Source organism: Gossypium hirsutum, chromosome A03 (genome assembly GCF_007990345.1).
Source record: "Gossypium hirsutum isolate 1008001.06 chromosome A03, Gossypium_hirsutum_v2.1, whole genome shotgun sequence".
Lineage (NCBI taxonomy): Eukaryota > Viridiplantae > Streptophyta > Magnoliopsida > Malvales > Malvaceae > Gossypium > Gossypium hirsutum.
This window is the reverse complement of record NC_053426.1, coordinates 113,576,636-113,596,529: the sequence shown is the minus strand read 5'-3', so window position 1 is coordinate 113,596,529 and position 19,894 is coordinate 113,576,636. Positions and strand designations below refer to the sequence as shown.

General features: G+C 37.5%; 2 protein-coding genes, 1 non-coding gene and 2 pseudogenes across 3 annotated transcripts; 2 read left to right on the top strand and 3 right to left on the bottom strand.

The window, feature by feature from the left end:
- The first annotated feature begins 5,618 nt into the window (after positions 1-5,618).
- On the top strand, positions 5,619-6,669 carry LOC107938523 (uncharacterized). The gene is made up of 3 exons (XM_016871701.2): positions 5,619-5,915; positions 5,997-6,280; positions 6,364-6,669. The coding sequence occupies exons 1-3, from the start codon at positions 5,832-5,834 to the stop codon at positions 6,404-6,406; spliced, it is 411 nt and encodes a 136-aa protein (XP_016727190.1). The 5' UTR covers positions 5,619-5,831; the 3' UTR covers positions 6,407-6,669.
- A 974-nt stretch (positions 6,670-7,643) lies between these two features.
- On the bottom strand, positions 7,644-9,161 carry LOC107938522 (uncharacterized; annotated as a pseudogene).
- Positions 9,162-9,208: 47 nt separating this feature from the next.
- Positions 9,209-11,373, bottom strand: LOC107938495 (UPF0481 protein At3g47200-like; annotated as a pseudogene).
- Positions 11,374-12,652: 1,279 nt separating this feature from the next.
- Positions 12,653-15,694, top strand: LOC107938507 (probable arabinosyltransferase ARAD1). The gene is made up of 3 exons (XM_016871680.2): positions 12,653-13,635; positions 14,346-14,711; positions 15,181-15,694. The coding sequence occupies exons 1-3, from the start codon at positions 13,042-13,044 to the stop codon at positions 15,370-15,372; spliced, it is 1,152 nt and encodes a 383-aa protein (XP_016727169.2). The 5' UTR covers positions 12,653-13,041; the 3' UTR covers positions 15,373-15,694.
- Positions 15,695-15,999: 305 nt separating this feature from the next.
- On the bottom strand, positions 16,000-17,627 carry LOC107938510 (uncharacterized). Its single transcript, XR_005919974.1, has 3 exons — positions 17,233-17,627; positions 16,810-17,137; positions 16,000-16,331 (listed from the first exon to the last, which is right to left on the bottom strand). It is a non-coding gene; the product is annotated as an uncharacterized protein (transcript).
- Positions 17,628-19,894: the final 2,267 nt, after the last annotated feature.

Here is a 19,894-nt window from a genome sequence, read left to right as displayed (position 1 = left end):
AAGCTATTTTTTCCCAAGCCGCTTCATATGATTGAACTCCTTGATATATCCAAAATAAGGCTTGCTGATTTTTCTTCCTTGATTTTCTTAGACTCTCTTTTTGAACTTGTGTTAATCATTCCTCCTCTTCAGCCTCAACTTCATTATAACCTTTTTCAACAATCTCCCAAACTTCTAGAGATCCAAGAAGAGCCTTCATTTGGATACTCCATTTGCCATAATTTTCTTTGGTTAATTGGGGAACGGAAGAAAGAGGAATAGAATTGTTCATTTCGATCGAACAAGGCTCTGATACCAAAGACGGAAGAAAGAAGAATAGAATTGTTTATTTCGATCGAACAAGGCTCTGATACCAATTTGTAGTTGAATGATTAATATTTTGAGAAATAAAACAAAGAAAATGATAAAGAATATAATGGAGAAGAGAAATAAATTTTGTATGAAAAAATTCTTTCAAATAATCTTTTATTTCAAGCACACAAAGTTAATAATTCTTCATCACATACAACTCTTTATATAGGAGTTGTAAGTGACTATTCATCTATATCACTATATGCTAGGAGTTGTGACTATTCATGCATGTGTGTATCTTTTCATATTCAAGCCTCTTAACTTTTCATCTTCAAGTCTCTTCACTATTCATATTCAAGTTTTTTCACTTTTCATATTCAAGTCTCTTCACTCTTCTAACTTTTCATAATTTATTTGTGCAAGGTTAATTTAATTATGTGCCAACATAAAAACTCATTTCATTGTATTGCTTGTCATCTGGGCAAAGAGCACAAGCTTCCTTTTCAGCAGTCTTTGACTACCCATAATGCACCTCTGCAGCTGATAGTTGCTGATGTTTGGGGACGAGCCCCTGTCACTTCTGATGGTTTCCGTTACTATGTTGCATTCACAGATGCGTATACACGATATACTTGGTGTATTTTCTGAAACAGAAATCGGAAGTGCTCACTGTGTTTCCACAGTTTCATCGTCAAGCCGAACATGCTCTTGGTTGTCGGCTTCAAGCGTTGTAATCAGATGGAGGCGGTGAATTTCATGCATTGAAGTCCTATTTGGCTCAACAATGGATCTTCCATCGCTTCACTTGTCCATATACATCTGCCCAAAATGGCTTAGTTGAACGCAAACACAGGCAGATTGTCGAGACTGGACTCTCCATGCTGGCTCATGCAACCATGCCATTATCCTACTGGCGCGATGCTTTCAGCACTGCTGTGTATTTGATAAACAGGTTACCTTCCTCCCTTCTAAATCAAGTCTCACCATATGAAAAATTGTTTAAAGTTTCACCAAATTACTTCTTTCTACGTGTCTTTGGGTGTCTGTGTTTCCCTAAACTTCGCCCTTACAACATTCATAAATTACAGTTTAGGTCAACCCCATGCACATTTTTAGGTTACTCTCCCATGCATAAAGGGTACCTTTGTCAAGATAGTAATGGGCGTGTATATGTCTCTCGTCACATTACCTTTCATGAAACAGTCTTTCCATTTCAATCCATTGCCAACCAATCTGTACCACCTATAACTAAGTCATAGTCTAGTTCTAGACTTCTTGTCTTGTCGCCAGCTCAATCTTCCACTACTAGTTCCCCACCTCTTATTTCAACCACTCCCTTAGCCACACCCTTGCATCCTACACCTCAACCTATCTCGTCTGATCATGTTCTCCCTACTTCAGTCAACTCTTCCCTTTCTTCCCCTAATTCCAGCCTACCTGCTCCATCCTCCTCACACCCCTTACCCGATCAAAACCCTTCAACAACTTGTCTTCCTCATAAATCTCATGCTATGGTCACCAGAAGCAAAACAGGGATTTTTAAACCTAAGGTATACCTGAGTACAACAACTAATATGTCTGAAGATGTTCCCGTTGATATCCATGCCGCCATGAGCACTGAGCCTTGGAAAGCTGCTGTTCATAATGAGCTACAAGCTCTTATTCACAATCGCACTTGGAATCTCTGTCCACTACCTGAAAATAGACGAGCCATTGGCTGTAAATGGCTCTTCAAGGTGAAAAGGAACGCCGATGGCACGGTGGATAGATATAAAGCTCGCTTAGTCACAAAAGGGTTCTCTCAGCATGCTGGACTTGATTTTCGTGACACTTTCAGTCCAGTTGTACGAGCAGCAACTATTCGCACTGTTCTCACTCTTGCGGTCATGAAAGGATGGTCCTTAAGACAGGTTGATGTAAACAATGCTTTTCTCAATGGTGTGTTGACTGAGGAGGTCTACATGAGCCAACCACCAGGGTTTGAGGTGGTCGATCCCAATGGTCAGCAGCTAGTCTGTAAGCTTAACAAAGCTTTGTATGGTTTGAGACAAGCCCCTCGGGCTTGGTTTCAGACACTCAAACACTATCTGGTTGCTCAACTTGGTTTTCGAACTTCAAAAGCTGATCCTTCACTTTTCATTCGAGCTACTACAGAGAGTTCTCTATTGCTTATGGCGTATGTCGATGACATTACTATCACTGGAAGTTCCACTAATGAGATTGATACTGTGGTGCAGCAACTTCATCGTCAATTTGCTCTAAAAGACATGGGACAACTCCATTTTTTCTTGGGTATTTCTGTTCATCATACATCACAAGGGTTGCTCTTAAGCCAGAAAAAATACATTACAGACATACTTCACAAGACTGGCATGTCAGGCGCATCGACTACACCAACACCTATGGTCAGCACTCCAAAGCTAGTTGCCTCTGATGACAGCCCGCCATTTGCTGATGGCCCCTTGTACCGAAGCATAGTCGGCATGCTTCAATATGTATGCATTACTCGTCTCGATTTATCATTCTGTGTTAATAAGCTTAGTCAATACATGAACACTCCTAGTGAAGCTCATTGGACGGCTGTTAAACGGGTGTTGCGATATCTTCTAGGTACTTTAGACCATGGATTGTTTCTCTCCAAAGGCCAGTTTGAGTTAGTTGGCTATTCTGATGCTGATTGGGCTTCCTCGGTGGAAGATCGGCGTTCCACCACTGGCTATGTTATCTATCTAGGGTCGAATCCCATTACATGGTGCTCAAAAAAGCAACCTGTTGTCTCTCGATCCTCCTCTGAGGCTGAATACCGTAGTCTCGCTAACTGTGTGGCTGAATTGCTGTGGGTTAAACAGTTGCTCGATGAGCTGGGTATGCCTCCCTGCCAGTCTCCAGTTGTCTAGTGCGACAACACCTCTACCGTGTCAATGGCTGCAAATCCTACTCACCATGCTCGTGTAAAACATGTCGAGATTGACCATCATTTTGTTCGTGGGAAGGTACTTGATGGTACCCTGCTGGTCAACTTTGTTCCCTCTGATAAACAGGTGGCTGATGTTCTGACTAAACCCATCACTCCCAAGCAGTTTGCAACTTTTCGTCGCGCTCTCTGTGTGTTGTCCAGCGCTGATGTTTCTTTTTCACCAAAAGGAGTTGAGGAAACCAGGATAATGTTAGAGTAACTAACTAAGGATTGGTTCAGTATCAGTTAGTTTTGGTAAGTCTGTTAAGCAGTTAGTCGGTTGAGAAACTCACTTGTATTTGTTATATAAGCACATATGCTGTACAGAAACAATAAGAGTGAAATATATGAATCAGTCTTCTTGATGTATACTGTTTCTCTAGAGTTTCTATTATAGTTTAACAGGTCCGATTTTCTGTCATTTAAATATTTCTATAATTTCGTCCCTCTAAATAAATTTATTTGCTTCGCCCTGAATTTGAGGAATAGAATTTATAAGAGGTGGTAATAGAAAGATGTGAGGACACATTACATGTGCTTCGCGTGATTTCTTTGCTGCTAGCTAAAATAATATGGACATGGTTGTTGGGGGGAAGCAGTTCCGTTTTCACGGCAATACATGAAGACTATTTGCAGCACCAAGGCGAGACTAATTTGCTGGAGGATTTGGAAATGGCGAAGCGAATTAGCTCGGCCTCACTTAAACAAGTAGAGGCGCAGTGTCCTTGGGGATTGGCATAGAAACTAGGTATGGGGTTTCTTTAGTTAATGTTGGGAGAGTAGCATTGAATATGCAGAGCTATAAGGTCTTTAGTAAAGACCATTCATTGTGAAATATCTGATTCCACTACTTCTATGGACATGCTGAAGAAGGGTACATCCTCTATATTGTCTAGCCAAGGTGATTCGAGACTTGTTAGCAAATGATGAAGTATGTTCCTCCACAGAAGAAGAATAGCCTGGATGGCTAAAGAAAGCTTAAAACGCAAACAAAATTTTATTGTTCTTCACAAGGGATACTTCACCTCTTAATGGGTGTTTTGTTTTCTCCACAATTTCTTAATTTTTTTAGTGCTTTACCTTTTTCTTAACCAAATAAATAAACAACAAGAAAAATGTGAATAATAAAATCGTCGCACTACATGAATGTAATTGTCGCGTGATTTTCTACTTAAAGTATTGTCACAATAGTCACCTTTTCTTAACCAAATAAATAAATAGCAAGAGAGATGTGAACAATAGAATCGTCGCGCTACATAAATATAATTGTTGCACGATTTTCTACTTAAAAGTATTCTCACAATAGTCACATGAAAACTTATCTAATTAATGTTAGTGCTAAAATTCATTAGAAGGTCCCTGCCTTATTTTTTTTTTATAAATTTAATCTCTCCACTAACATTTGAACATTTGTACTCTCTATTTTTGGTAATATAAATTTTTAGGCTTGAGGCCGAATTTTCTTTTAATTTTGTAATAATTTGAAATTTTTTTACAGTTAGATAAATATATACTTTTAATTTCTTAAAAAGTTATCGAATTTTTATTGAAAAATGTCAAAGTATATATGTCACCTCATCAAAGATTAGGTTTTAAAATAAAAAAGTCGCAGAAAATTAATTAATTAAATTAACAGAGGAAAATTAATCTCGAAACTAAAAACATATTTTTCAAAAAGTAGAGAAATTAGATATGATTGGATTATACTAGAGAGGCTAAAGTAAAAAAACGCAGGGTTTAGGGACCGTTTATAAAATTTGATCAAAATATTTATTTTCTTTTTGCCAGAATGAATTTCTTTCTGGAAGTATTATTTTGGTAAGTCATAAATAATGAATAATGACATAATTAAAGCAGGCAAGGTTGGTTTGACAAATTCTTGTGTTTCCATCGTCCAATGTCGCGCAATATCCCCAAACCGCAAGTTTCGCGCGATCGAAGTCTTCAATATCTAACATAAAGAAATTCTGAATTTTTTAAAATTGACTCTTTAACCTTTTTTAACTTTTTCTTTAATCCATTTTTATATTAAATTATAAGTATACGGAGTCTCCTCGTAATAATAATTAAATTTGTTATTTTTATTTAAAAAATAGTAAATTAATTTTTATCCGTTAAATGAAAAATTAAATTAATTTTTCTATTAAAAATTTAATCTATTTTTATTATTAAAAATTAGTAATTGTATATCAACATAAAAGACAAATAACATATCACCTGTCTTTGTCTAATTATTCTGTTGACTATACAAATTTTTAACATATATAAATAATATTTTTAATAATATATTTTTTAATTTACTAATTTAACTATTTTTAATAAAAAATATAATTTAACTCTTAATATAACACCTTTTACCAATCCGAATAATAACTGTTGTGATTCATCAACTGCGCGCTCACCTTAAGGACCGCGCGACTGTTGTGCTTTATCCACCCACGTCGAGCGATACAAATTAGCTTTAGCGCGAAGTCGCGAGAGCTAACGGCAGCCTGTATAAATATATCAAGTATGGTATCCAATAAATCATAATTGATAGCAACAGGAGGAGGAAGAAAAAAAAAAACCTTTGGTCTCTGAAACTATGGCCCCTTTCTTGTCGCTTGGTCGTCTTCGGGTTGCCGTACGAAGTAGGAAAGGTTTCAAACCCAGATCCAGGGCTAAACATGTAATAGTAATTACTGTACTGTTTTTCGTTTGTGGGGTTTAATCACTTTATATGCTTACTGTTTTTATATATCGTGATCAGGGAAAGAAGCATGGAACCAAGGAGTTGCGGGGAAGAGTGGAGAGGTTGAAGACAGAGATGGAGAAAAGAAGCGAGGAACAGAAGGATATCAGGGAAAGACAGAGACAAGTGAAAGACAAATTTACAGCAATTGAAGCCGAATGCGAGGAATTAAAGAGAGAAACTAGATTCATTGTTCAGCAAACTGCCAGAACCCAGATCAAACTGGGGCTTATGTTCCGCATATTGAAAGCAAGGGAAACTGGTCACTTGGATGAAGCCGCCCTTCTCACTCAGATGCTCCGGTCAGTGAAGTGCATTTTTTGTTAGTCTCATTTATTGTTATTATTGTGATAATTGTGGACGATAAACTTGTTTTTATGTGCAGAGAAATTGTAAGATTTGAGAAGGAGGAGGAGAAAGAAGGGTGAGGGCTGTATCTCGACGATAAACTACCTATGCTCTGCTGCGAAATAAACTTGTTTGACAATCAAGTTTAGGCTTTCTGCGTTTGCTAGTAATTACTAGGTTCTATTTTTATTTTCTGCTTCCGTTTCTAAGACCTTTTCAACGAATTTTATATTTTATATATTCTTCTTTACTGAGCAAAAAGTTAAAAGGAAGCATATTGCAATATTTGGTATGTTCTCAACATAATTTTAAACTTGTTCAAGTAAACAATTAAGTTGCGATAGGATCATGGAATTCTCGTTTAATTGGCTTTATACTTTGGACTGCTTGTTGTATAAAACTGAGTGGGAAGTTGGTGCTTCTAGTTTTGCTTGGTCGACGTCATGCATTTCTGCGCACTCAATTTTGCAACCACAAAACATAAATTAAGGAATAAAAAAGAATAAAAGATTGGTGATACAGATAAAGAGATGATGAGCAGTCAGGGTTGGAGAAGTGAATTGTTTTTGACAAAGGGAAACAATGCACATTTTCTCTTAGGCTCAACCTACCTAAGTATCGTTTTCCCAGGATTTTAATGCTAACAACCATCCACAACAAATAGAAATAAGATGAAAAAGGGGTAGAATGTACAAAAATTTATCACATGGCCATACAAGACCTATCAAACTGAAACATTCAAACATTCCTCAAATCAAATAACATAAATAGAAACGCTATGCTCATGAAGAAGGTGCTCCTTTCAAAAAGATGGCTGACGACATACTACTAATTAGGGGACCACAACTACTACTTAATTTAAAGCTTGTGGTCATTTACTTAATGGATTTCCTCAAACAGGAGATGGACTCTACCCACAGCAACTCACGATTGAACCAAACTAGAGAACGCCCAATCCATCCCATTACCAAAAAGGACGCTGTAAATCGTAATATAAAGGGATGCCATTCTAAATGCCTTTATGCTGTTGGGAAGCTAATACACGAAATACCTATCTGCTTTACACTGCATCATCATCCATTGCCTCCCCATTTGCAAAAACAAACTAGAGATGAACTCATTATGGCCAATGTAATCCAACAGTCTCCTAGAATAGATGAAGATAGGCAATCCAACACTAAGCATGAACTCTAAAACTCATTTCTCAATAATTAACACAATAGGAATAGGATCATTAAGCAACCATAGGTTTTGCAAACCAATATACAATTTCATCATCCAATTACTACTGCTAAACAGTTGAAAGAACATATAATAGAAGGGAACAACAGTTACATGCTACAACTTTTATTGCAAAAAAATTAAAAAAAGTTTTAGGGGAGGAAGAAAATGTGAATATCACAGTCTTCACGAAGAGTTTTAGGAACTGGCATACCCATTTGAAATACATTTTGTCCCTACATCATGGTTTCACAAAATACAAATTTATCCTAGTCCAATCAAGCATCCAAGTTCTCCATTTGAACGCTGCTCTTGAGAGGCACATATTCCCCAAGATACCCACCAAGATGATCATGAAGAGCTGTTTTGTCGATTCCCTGATGATGATAACTCTTACAAACATAGTAGAACACACTCTGCACCAACAACCCCACCAGATTCACTATCACCAACACTCCAACCAAGAATCCCCCCACCACAATCCTCCAAAGAACCCCATATCGATCTCCTCCATGTACCACCACACTTCCGAAAATACCCCCAATCACCCGCAAATTGCCAAATATCCAAAAACCAAAATGAAAGCCATCCTCGCCCTCCCTTTCAACAACTCGTAGCTCTTCTTCATAGCTGCAAGGCCGTAAATCGGCTCAAGCACCGACACCACACTGGCCAAATGCCAAAGCGCTGTGATGTAAACATGAACGCCCAAAAACAGCACTAAGATCACCATAAATGAGAAGAAGGAAAAAAAGGCATTCCGGGAATCAACGGCAATGACAAACAAGACCAGGAAACCGATCAACAAGGCATTGTAAACAAACATCAAGAGAGAAACCCATGTGAAGGTTATAAAAAGGCGCTTAAAAACCTTGGGTATGGCTGAGATCGTTGAAGTGAAAGAGACTGGCTTCGACGTGTAGAGAGATGCAACCGTAAATACAACTGCAGCCGTTGATAAAAGAGAGAAGGCAAAGAGGAAAATTAGGTAACAGAACTGGAAGGTTAAGAGGAGAGTCCACTCGTGGCGGGTCTGGGACGGGTCTGCCAGCGGATCGGAAGCGAGTTGATTTAAGATAGGATGGGTGAAAAGCGAGTGAGCTAAAATGGCAAAAGAGAGAGGGAAAATGAGAGCTAAGGTTATAAGATAGAAGGTTTTGGGGGATCTTTTAGGGATTGCAACGGATTCCCTCAGGATATCTGTCAACGACAAGAACTGAAGCTCCTCCGGCGCTAGATCCATGATCGCTTTCAAGGGAGGGAATTCAATAATTCAGCTCCTGGGTTTGGTTGCAGATTTGGTGTAAAGGAAGATTATTGTGTAGATAGATCTGTGTAGACAAGGAAGAAAGGTCAGGAAAGTCGGTCCGGTTTTAATTAATACGAGGGTACAAACGAGATTTCAGACAAATTTTTTATCTTTAAATCTGTCTGTATTACAGATTAATATGAAGGCATCGGAGACACGTCCCTTTTCGTATTTTTATTTACTTGTTTTGACCTCTGAAATTACAAAACCCACCTTGCTTTCGTTTGGGATATTACTATCGTTAATTATTGTTTTTTGGACCAAATTATTAACCTAAACTCGAAAAATAAAAACACTTTTTTTCATCCCCAATTACAATGGATATTTAGATTAGATGTTGGTCATGGTAATATTATTTGGCATATGATACCTGCATTATTAAAATGTTTAATCAAAGGGAAAAAATAATAAGTTTTATTTATTCATAATTCATATATTTTGTTAATTTAAAGGAATCAGTTAAAGTTGGTTGATTTTGATTAAAATTATATATGTCACAACATATGCAAAGATGAATTAGGTGATCGATAGAGAAAGTTGAAGTATAACATACGTACTATATTAAAATTATCTCCGCCTGACAAACCAGATTAACCTTCCTCCTAAATAATACCAACTTCAACTTTCATTTCATGTAAAATATATTTATTATTTCATATTTAAATATATTTTTTTATTTATTTCAAGTGAAATGTTATTTTATTTTAAAGATTTAGTTAGAAATAAAGTAAACGTTATAGGCATATTTGGATGTTAAGAGATTATTGAATGCAAGCAGTTTAATAATTAATCTAAATAAAATGTTAAATTAGAGAATACTTTTTCTATCATTTTAGAAAAAATTAAAATGTAATAATACCTTAGGTCGAAAAGAAGTGAGTTAAGGAAATCGAATCAACAAAATGGGCAGAGGATTAATTAGCTATGGGCTATGGCTTCTCAAACAATGGATTTAACTCGCCTATCAAGTTTAAAAACTTTCTTCAATAAACATATTAAACTAATGGAACAAAATAAATCAACATATTGGTGGACCTCAAAGTGAATTTTTTTTTATTATAATATGATAAGGAGAGAGAAGTAAAAAAATCATTGTACATGTGAGACACATCTTAGCAATAGTAAAACGTAAATCAAATCGAATACATATAAATCTTATTCTTATACTCATTATATATTTTAGAGAAAAATAGATTATCCAGAGACAAAATCACACAACAAATTAAATCATAGTGAAAGAGATTGTTAAGATTTTTTTGATCCTCTACAAATACAAATCCTCTTTGGATTAGTGAGAAATAAACTACTATAGTAGCTCCAAGGGTGGAGATGCCTACCACCCAGAAGTAATGGTGCACCAACCCCGCTCTAAACCAAGCATAGGAGCCATTGCAACAAGTGTTCATATCATCCACCACTTTGCATAAATAAGACTCCCTACCATCCCTTGCTATTTCCTTGCACAGTCCATTCACAAGTTTTGCCACTTCTTTGTTGCTACCTAAACAATGACGAAGAACCCCTATGTGGTGAAGAAGTCCCACATCTTCAGCTGACTTAATCAAACCATCGAAAAAAAATATATATGATGTGACATAAGGTTTGCATTTGGGATGGCATTGTTCATAGGCCACCATGTTCGAAACAGGATATCCTTGTGATCATTGATGTAGAGAGGAGGGATTTTTAGCTACCTCCCCTCGGAGCTTACATCTAGTGGAGGACAATTAACAGCTTTCTCAATCACGACACCAGCTTCCATTACCTCCGTCATGGACCACACCATGTCAATCCCCTCGTCTGCTGCATTGCTTGAATCGCTTGTCTTGCTAGTTTTAAGTCCTCGTGATAAGTTTATAGGATATGGGAGGATACTTTTCCTGAAAAGGTCAAGAAAGTGCAACGTGTTCTGAATTCCTTGTGCATTCCCGGCCCGCACATCCCTCTGAGACTGCAATAGAGGATTGAAAAAACAAAGGGCGAGCTGTTCCAAACATGTGCTTGTTTCTTCTGATCCTTTGGTCAACTAAAACAATTTCTGCAAAACAAAAAGAGGAAGCTGGTTTTCAAGCATGATCAAATCCCAACGAAGAATAGGCAGCATCCACCTTTTAACAAAGGGATCACACTGAAAGTTGTGCTTCAACTCTCTCAAGAGCTCCATCATGAAGCAGCCATTAACCGGCATCATCCTAACAAATCTATGCTTACTATGTTGTTCGGCATTGTCCCAGTAGCACCTACGAGCATCCTGCTCCAAATCTTCCATGGCTTTCATCGCTGGGTCTAGTTCCACCCCATTAGGCTGATTTGGACGAAAGAGGTGGTGAAAGAATTTCCATTTCAGCTCTTCCATTGCTTGTAACCTTTCCTGTCCAAGATGGTAAGGACCGATTGAGATGATAGTGGGAGCGTAGGCGTTGGGTTGCACCGCACGCATGTTAACGGGGACCCTGTATATGCAGGCATTCTCTATCATTGGGAACATTAATTGCCAACTTCCTCAATGTGGCTTTCCACTTTGATAAATATTGTTGATCCCAAGCTTTGGCAGTGGCATTAAAGGTTCTGCTAGTCTTGTGCAAAAGCAACCTTGTAAGGGAGCAGTTGCTCATTGCCAGATGAAACTACAAGTAGACCAAGCGTAACGGACTGACAATTAAAGACCAAAATGATGGATTCAACGCTCAAGTGATATGCCCATCGGTTTCTTGAAACATGGGGGTTTGACTTTTTAGTAAACCAATGTGATATGTATCGAGTATTACTTGGATACTTGATTAATGTGTGTATTTGTATGTAAATGTAGTCCAAGGTGGCTTTTCCACGCAACAACTAAAGGCTATCTATATACATAGATGTTGTAGCCTCTGCAACAATTAATTTAATACTAATTTCTCGTGTTTAGTCAAAGTTCACACAGCTTAAACAATAATATACTATATATTTTATGTATTGAATTTTGGAATATTTATAACTGATGTCAATCAGACCGAGAGTGCAACACCCTTCACATTTGCTTCCAGCTTCACCTAGTATTGCATAGGATAAACGCCTGCACACAACTTAAAAAGTTAAAACAATCTATTTTTACCTCTTTATTTCTGTTATAAGTCGAACAAATTTCGAAAGTGACATATATATAATGTGGGAAGCATGAGGATCCAGGAAAGGTAGAGGTAGGCTTTGCCTTAAAACGTGATAAACCCCCCCCCCCCCCAAGAAAAACAAAAAAAGGTCACCTCTCATTGGGAGAGGCCTTGAACAAGGTGTTCCCATTATGTCTTTACTACAACGAGGGAAATATAATTATAGTAAAAAGGTTGTTATGCTAGAAACTAATTTCTTCAGCTTATTTGCAAACTATTAATATATTACATCTGATTTGGACATGATTTAAGTGTAATAATTCCTTTCCTTTTCTTTGGACATACCCACTTGTCATTAGTTAAAACGTTGTTTATTTTTTAATAAAGTGACTGATTTCAACACCTTTGTGATTGCCACTATTCTAATTGTCCACAAAGACTTAAAATTCACCAAAATTATTCTAAAAGAAAAAAGGAAAGTGAAAAAATACTGTCTTGTAATCCACGCACTAATAGTAATAGTGAAAAAAGGAATTGCGACAATTGAAAGTGTAGTCCAAATCCAATGAAACAGCTTAGCTACACCTTGCCTCTTTCTTTAATTAATAATTTACCTTTGCATAAAATTGAGGAAAGGAATAGGAATAGGATTCATTTGAATAAACCAAAGGCATTAACTACAATGGAAATATTAGAATTTTTGCAATGCATATATTTTGCCTATATAAGATTGTTATAAGGTAAGGTCAAAGGTGCGGCTGAAGAGTGAGGATCCTTAACCTAAATCAAAGGCTGAAACGCCAATGAAAACTAGAAAGCCAACAACATCAGCAGCAAGGGGATCCTCTTCTTCTTCACCTCCTTCCCAAACTCTTCCTTTATTTTCCAATATGCCCCGAAAATCTTCTCTTTTCAAACACACCCTTATTGCTACTGTCTTCTTCATCCTCGCCATCTATGCCTTCTTCTCCACTTTCTTCCACACTCCTCTTCCCCCTCCGATTCCGACTCCGATTCTTCTTCTTCACTGCTCGACCTCGGTGGTGTTTCTTCCCAGGAAAATTCCATTCCTTTTCCCGAAAAAGTCAAGGTTTTTATGTACGATCTCCCCCACAAGTTCACCTACGGCATCATCCAGCAGCACTCCCTCGCACGTGGTGGATCTCCCGTCCCTGACATCACCACCCTTAACTACCCGGGTCACCAGCACATGCACGAGTGGTTCCTCTTCTCCGACCTAGCCCGGCCCCAATCCAACCGCCTTGGGTCCCCCGTCGCTAAAGTTACTGACCCGGAGGAAGCCGACCTTTTCTACGTTCCCGCCTTTTCTTCCTTGAGCTTGATTGTTAACGCGGGTCGTCCTCCTGGTTCCGCCTCGGCTTACAGCGATGAGGAAATGCAAGAACAGCTGGCGGAGTGGCTTACGGGGCAGGAGTATTGGAAGAGGAATAACGGGTGGGATCACGTCATTATTGCTGGGGATCCCAATGCGCTTTATCGGGTCGTGGATCGTATCAAGAGTGCTGTTTTGCTAGTTTCCGATTTTGGGCGGCTGAGGCCAGATCAAGGGTCATTAGTGAAGGATGTCGTAATCCCTTATTCGCATCGGATCAGTACTTACACAGGAGATTTTGGGGTGAAGGATAGGACGATCTTGCTCTTTTTCATGGGAAATCGGTATAGAAAAGAGGTAATAAATCGTTTATTACAAAATGCTTTTGAAATCGATGTTCTTGTTGAGCAGGTTATGATACCATGTTGAATTTTAGTGCTATTTAGTTTGGTATGGAATTGAAAGTTTTAGTTTGTTGAGGTTACAAGTATTGATATAGTAGTTAGCTCAATTTGAGATTTAAATTAGGAAACCTAGGAGAAGGGTCAAAAAATTTGTTTTTGGAGTAGTTACTAGCTTGTGCTTGCTTATACCCTGCTATAATTTGATCTAAAATTTGGTTGAGAATCATCTTGGAACTACTGTTTTCACCACCATCCTCAGATTGGGGCTTAAGTTTAACTTAAAATATTGCCATCTACATTTAACATAGACCTTGCACTACTTCATGCTCATCACCAGTACTATTATATTTTTCATAATTTGCTGTGTTGTCTTAGCCTACAGTTTCTGCTTTTGCTCTGAATATTTTTGTATCCTATCTAAAGCTGTACTGATAATTACGAAGCTTTTTCCTATTTTCTTAGCTTAGATGCCTGCCCTTGACCTTTCTATTAAGAATTATAATACAGCTCCCTGGACACATGCTTGTTTGAAATTACATCCTATACTGAAGCAGATCTTGCATGAATGACTAGCATACCATGATCTATTGGTAATATCACTAGCAAGACAATAATTTTAGGTGGACTTATATTCCTTGTTTGTTGGTCCTATTATAAATGCAGGGAGGCAAAATCCGTGATTTGCTTTTCCAAATACTTGAAAATGAAGAGGATGTTGTGATAAAACACGGAACACAATCCAGGGAGAATCGAAGAGCTGCTTCACGGGGGATGCACACATCAAAGTTCTGTTTGAATCCTGCTGGGGATACTCCATCAGCTTGCAGGCTCTTTGATTCTATAGTTAGCTTGTGTGTCCCTGTGATAGTCAGTGATAGTATTGAGTTGCCTTTTGAAGATATCATAGACTACAAAAAGTTTTCAGTATTTGTGGAAACTACAACTGCACTAAAACCAGGATATCTTGTTTCATTGCTGAGAAAAGTACCTGAACAGAAAATAATTGAATATCAGAAAGCAATGAAGGAGGTTTGTTCTATTTTCACTGCCCTTTTTCCTTTTTCCATTTATTATTTGCTGCATTACTACTGAGAGGTCAAATTTATCCAATTACATCTGTTCAATATAAATATACATTCATTTACAACTTGCAGTTTGTTTAGCAGATATCTCTGGTTAAAATTTCTTGGTAATGATATGGTTTTGATTTCAAAATTCTTGATCTTGTGGTTAGATGTGTATGGAAATCTATATATGGATTTGCAATCGATATTTGTTTTTAAGCAATTTCTATTGTTAAGAGTCATTGGTATCGTTTTTCTGTCTGTGTCTGTGCTTGTGACTTGCAGCAACATTTAGTCCCTTATGTTTGTAGAAGGCACTAAGAGGAGTGTGGTAGTAAATTACATGCTCGATTTTGTTTTTTCATACGTTGTCATGCATCATCATCATCAAATAGTTGGCAGTAATCAATAAAATCTCAAATTTGTGGATTCAGGTGAAGAGGTACTATGATTATACTCATCCAAATGGAACTGTTAATGAAATATGGCGGCAAGTATCGCAAAAGCTACCTCTGATCAAACTTATGATTAATAGAGACAAGCGGCTTGTTAAGAGGGAGTTGAGTGAACCCAATTGCTCATGTCTTTGTTCTAACCAGACAGGAATCACCAACTCCTTAGGATAAACATAAACTTGTGCTGACCCTTTGAAGTTCATTTCATATGTCAAATGTCTGTCCAAGTTGGAAGATTCGCTGGTGGAGCGTGGCAGGCAGGTTTTTGAGGAATAATTTATGATATTATTATACCCATTTGCCTTCCCCTTTAGGATGTTTGTCTTCAGCTCGCAGAGGTATTGAAATTTGCCTTTGCATGAAGACTTTCTTGCATACATTGTTGTGGAGTAGATTTGGAATTTTAGTTATAGTTTTATTTGTAATTTGATTTGTACATGTTAGAGATACAGTACGTCTATATATACAACAGCGATGCTCAATTCTTTTCCTACAGTCTGTAGTCTTCGTTATACTAGGATTTAAATAACACCAATGACTCTACAGTGGAAGTGGGGCGACTTTAAATGGGTTTTCTTCATAATAAAGCAAAGTTCATATTAGTCGCGTTCCCCTAAATTATCTTATACCTTCATTCGGTTCTTCCTTTGGCAACTAATTACAAAACCATACGACTAACTTTTTTCACCTTAAGTGACATAATTAAAAATTTTGGGACCAGACCGAAATTTAAGTAGTTCAAAATCATTTATCAAAGAAAATAACACCAATTGTACATTGTCTTACGAAAAAAGGAGAGATAAAAGAGCTGGATGGCAACATTTTGATGCCACCATCACCTTCGTCGGTGTATTCAAATCAAACTCGCTTACAATATCTCAATTCAACAATTTTATTGTAAAACTAAAACCCAACCGTTGTTTGTCAACTGATAATTCTGAGTTCTGATCAGTATACCATATGTAAGGATAACTAAAAACATCAATTTTTCATAACAATTGTGCAGGCCAAGAGCTGACCAAACAAAATCCTACAATCATTTAACAAAAGAAATGAGACTTCAAAACCATTTTCTTCCTTGTTTCATTGCTTTCCTTTCAGCCCATATTTCTCCTGAATCACCACTCTCTCTGGGCAAAAAAGACAAGAGCCAAAATCAACCAATCAACCATTACAATCGAATAGCCGATTGAGTCTTCCATATCACTGAACAAACAAAAAGACAACTTTGCTTACATTAAGCTAACCTATTGTCTTAAGCCTCAACATGTCATCAATCTAGTACCTTAGACACAAAGCTTGGTAAGTAATGATATGGAGACCTTCGCTGATCACATAGGCAAGTTATTAGATTGCTAGGAGATGGATAAAATTAGTCTAATAAAGAATGCATGAATGTCTTGCAGGCGAAAAACTTACGGACTCATTCATAAAATCATAAACCCAAAACTTCAAACTGGTTTCTTTGGAAAATTCCCTACTTCAACACTACTATATTACTAAATCTAGTTCATACATAATGAAAATTTTGCCTAATCTAGAAAGAGAGAAACCTGGGAGATGTAATGTTCTCATTTCTAAACAAACTAGAGTTAGGTAGAGGCTTACCGAAATGAGATGTGATCTTTGGTTGCAAATGCTTATTTTTTGCCCTTCTTTTTTGCAGGCTCAGCCTTGCTCCTCAAATGTTTTCTTTTACGAGTTAAGGCAAACTCGCCAAACTTATGACCAACCTTGCCTTCAGTGATCTTGCAGCGAACAAAATTTTTCCCATTGTAAATCCGTACAGTTTGATCAACGAATTCGGGCAAAATGGTAGATCTACGCGAATAAATCTTCCTGTTTGATAAAAGACTTTTATTGTTCTTCGCCTTTGCCAAGAATGCATCCACAAACGGAAGCCTGGCTAGAGATGGTTGTCTCGTATCCGATGAAACTGAAACCAAAAGTTATTCCCCTTATTCATATCAAATTAGAACTAACGAAAAAGGAAAACACACACTGGTGCAATCGAATGAGAGCTGTTAATACCTGAGGATGAGGAACACAAGGTTCTTGAAATCTGAGAGAAGATTGAGGTCGGCGTGCTGCGAACTGGAGGATTGGCTTGTGGAATCAAAGTTACGTTGTTTTTCAGAGATGAAACCGATCGGAAATTGAAGGCCTGCCGAAGAACAAATAATTTCCCTCCCATTTTCTTTGTCGTTGATCCTCTCTACCGATCCAATACCTTTCTCAATGAAAGTAGGGTTTATCGTCCTTCAGAAAACAAGACACATGCCCCTTAGAAGGCTTCATATGGATCCATACAGATGGGTTTCCAACTACTGTCGAAACCCAATTTCTAAAGGTCACTGTAAACCAAGTCGACCATAGTGCCTGTCCATGCAGCCATGGAGAACTGAACCAAAATGGCCAGCTTTTAAAACCCAACTCACCTATTCGCTCCAAGCTTTCTTAATGCAGGCCTCTATAGCAAAGTCCACGCTCAGACATGTAGGTCAACGGGCACCCTTTTGATGGGCCCAAATGAGTTCTAGCTCTTTGTTTTCTTGACTTCCCGTTCTAGGGCTTTTGCACAAAAAGAGCTCAATGGGTCCGAGTTAAAATTCGGCCTTTAATGTAAGGAAGGAATCCTTAATCCTCATGGTATATAGCGTGAATGAAAATAGCAGTTGAGAGCAACCTACCGAAATTGACATATATATATAATCGAGAATCTGCAAACTGCAAAGAGCACTGCCCCATGCAAAATGCTCACAGACACTAGACAAAACATAACAGGCTATAGCAGATACTATGGTCCTCTCCCTCTGCCTCTCTTCTTCCAAGATGCATCCATCCATCCTCTTTAGTTTACTTGGTCTCTGTTCTCAACATCTGAATTATATATTCATTCATTAGATGAACCCTGCGGGATTAAATCCGTTTAATCAAGCTATTTGGGTAACTATTGAAGACTACTGGTTTCAACTGACACATTATGCAGAAGGAGAGGATACACCCAGAGCTAAGAAAAGCGAATAAAATAAAATAAACGATTTGGTGGTGACTAGTGATGCCTATAATCTATGAATCTGACGCATACCAAGCATCACCTTCCATTGAGTTGACTATCCGTTCTGACACTCGTCATCCCCTTTCCCATGTTGCCACCTTGTGCTTCTCTAATTCTTTAATCTCAAGTAAGAGCCAAAATTAATAATAAAAACCTACATTTTACAACTAAACCTCGAGATTCTTTTAACTTCTAATTATTACCAACACTTTTGACTTCATTTATTCATTTTAAAATATTAAGTAAAATGGTTTTACATATTCCCTAGAATTACAGCTCAAGAGTTGAAGATTTGTGCTGCTGATCCAAGTTCAAAGATTTCACCTCGATGGAGCCATCAAACACCACTGCCACTTGACTTCAATCAATCTTTAACTTAAGGCGATAGTCCAAATAAGCCACAGCTCTCAACCCAACAAATTCTCTAAAATATTACTAGTACAGTTGTATAAGCATCTGTTGACAAATAGCTTTGTTAAAACAAAAAACCCAAAGTCAAAACTCCAAAATATTTAATTAGCTAGAAAGGATCATCTAACCCTTACTTAGTTGGTCCCCATCGTCTTAGTTCCTCCATCAAACATCTTTTTTGTTCTTTAATTTGAAATCTCACTTTGCTATTTAAGTATTATACCTGTTTACATCACCATTATCAATTGAAGAACGACAAGTAAACAAAACCCACCATATTTATTATGAACCCAAAACAACCCTATATGTATACCCTCTCTTGTCCTTGTTATCTCATTTTCAACCTTTCTTTTTTCTCTTTTTTATTGCATGAATGACCTTTTAAAATGAAATTGGGATGGCAAAGGCCGGGGCCAAGGGCGGGTGATGAAGGAGTAATGAACCGAATATCCACGTGGTAGGCATGAAGAGGATGCCACGCGGGGGTGGGGTGGGGACAGCTATTTGGTGGCTTTATGTTGGGATGAGGGTCGATCTATCTCTAGACTCCTAGACAAAGGCGGAGACAACGCTTTTAAGCCAGCCGGTAGAGCTGCCTGGTTGGCAGGTGGTCACATGGACACCCCCCCATGTGTTGTCAATACTCTCCACCCCATTATTGTTAGTATTTTAGACCAACACCTTTCCTTCTACTTAATAAATCAAACTCCCTATAACCATATATGTCAAATCTGCTATATGCTTTCAACATCATATTTTGGGATAAATATGCTATCGAAAATAACACCAGTTTGTTACAGAACATAATATCATCAGTATTTGTGATTTCTGATTCATCGATTTTGATTAAAAATCCAACATTTTACTAATATGCTACTCATGTATTTTTTTTACTATTAAATAATAATATTTTAACACAAATAAAGATGAAAATAAATTATAAGGATGACACACATAAATCGAGAAATGGTATTTTTTTTTTCATGAGGAAATGATTCTTGGCAGGATATATTTGACAGGGTTCTTAGGAATGGCAGAGGAAGATCTCTTTCAACCTTTTTTATGCTGGCCTGGCTTGGTGTGTATAGAAGGCTACATCAAAGTTTGCCTACATTGGTATCGGGTTATTTTCAAAGAAATTAAAGGAGTTGTAAGGAATATATTAGCTAGATGTAAGTCAATTTTGAATGTTTAGTTGACAAGAGAATGAGTGCTTAATGTAAT

What these genes read in the sequence shown, in the direction of transcription:
- LOC107938523 (XM_016871701.2), top strand. Translation starts at nt 5,832, where the DNA reads ATGGCCCCTTTCTTGTCGCTTGGTCGTCTTCGGGTTGCCGTACGAAGT. An exon ending in CCAGATCCAGGGCTAAACAT is followed by an intron (nt 5,916 to 5,996) that starts GTAATAGTAATT and finishes TATCGTGATCAG; the next exon opens with GGAAAGAAGCATGGAACCAA. An exon ending in CTTCTCACTCAGATGCTCCG is followed by an intron (nt 6,281 to 6,363) that starts GTCAGTGAAGTG and finishes TTTTATGTGCAG; the next exon opens with AGAAATTGTAAGATTTGAGA.
- LOC107938507 (XM_016871680.2), top strand. Translation starts at nt 13,042, where the DNA reads ATGTACGATCTCCCCCACAAGTTCACCTACGGCATCATCCAGCAGCAC. An exon ending in GAAATCGGTATAGAAAAGAG is followed by an intron (nt 13,636 to 14,345) that starts GTAATAAATCGT and finishes TTATAAATGCAG; the next exon opens with GGAGGCAAAATCCGTGATTT. An exon ending in ATCAGAAAGCAATGAAGGAG is followed by an intron (nt 14,712 to 15,180) that starts GTTTGTTCTATT and finishes TTGTGGATTCAG; the next exon opens with GTGAAGAGGTACTATGATTA.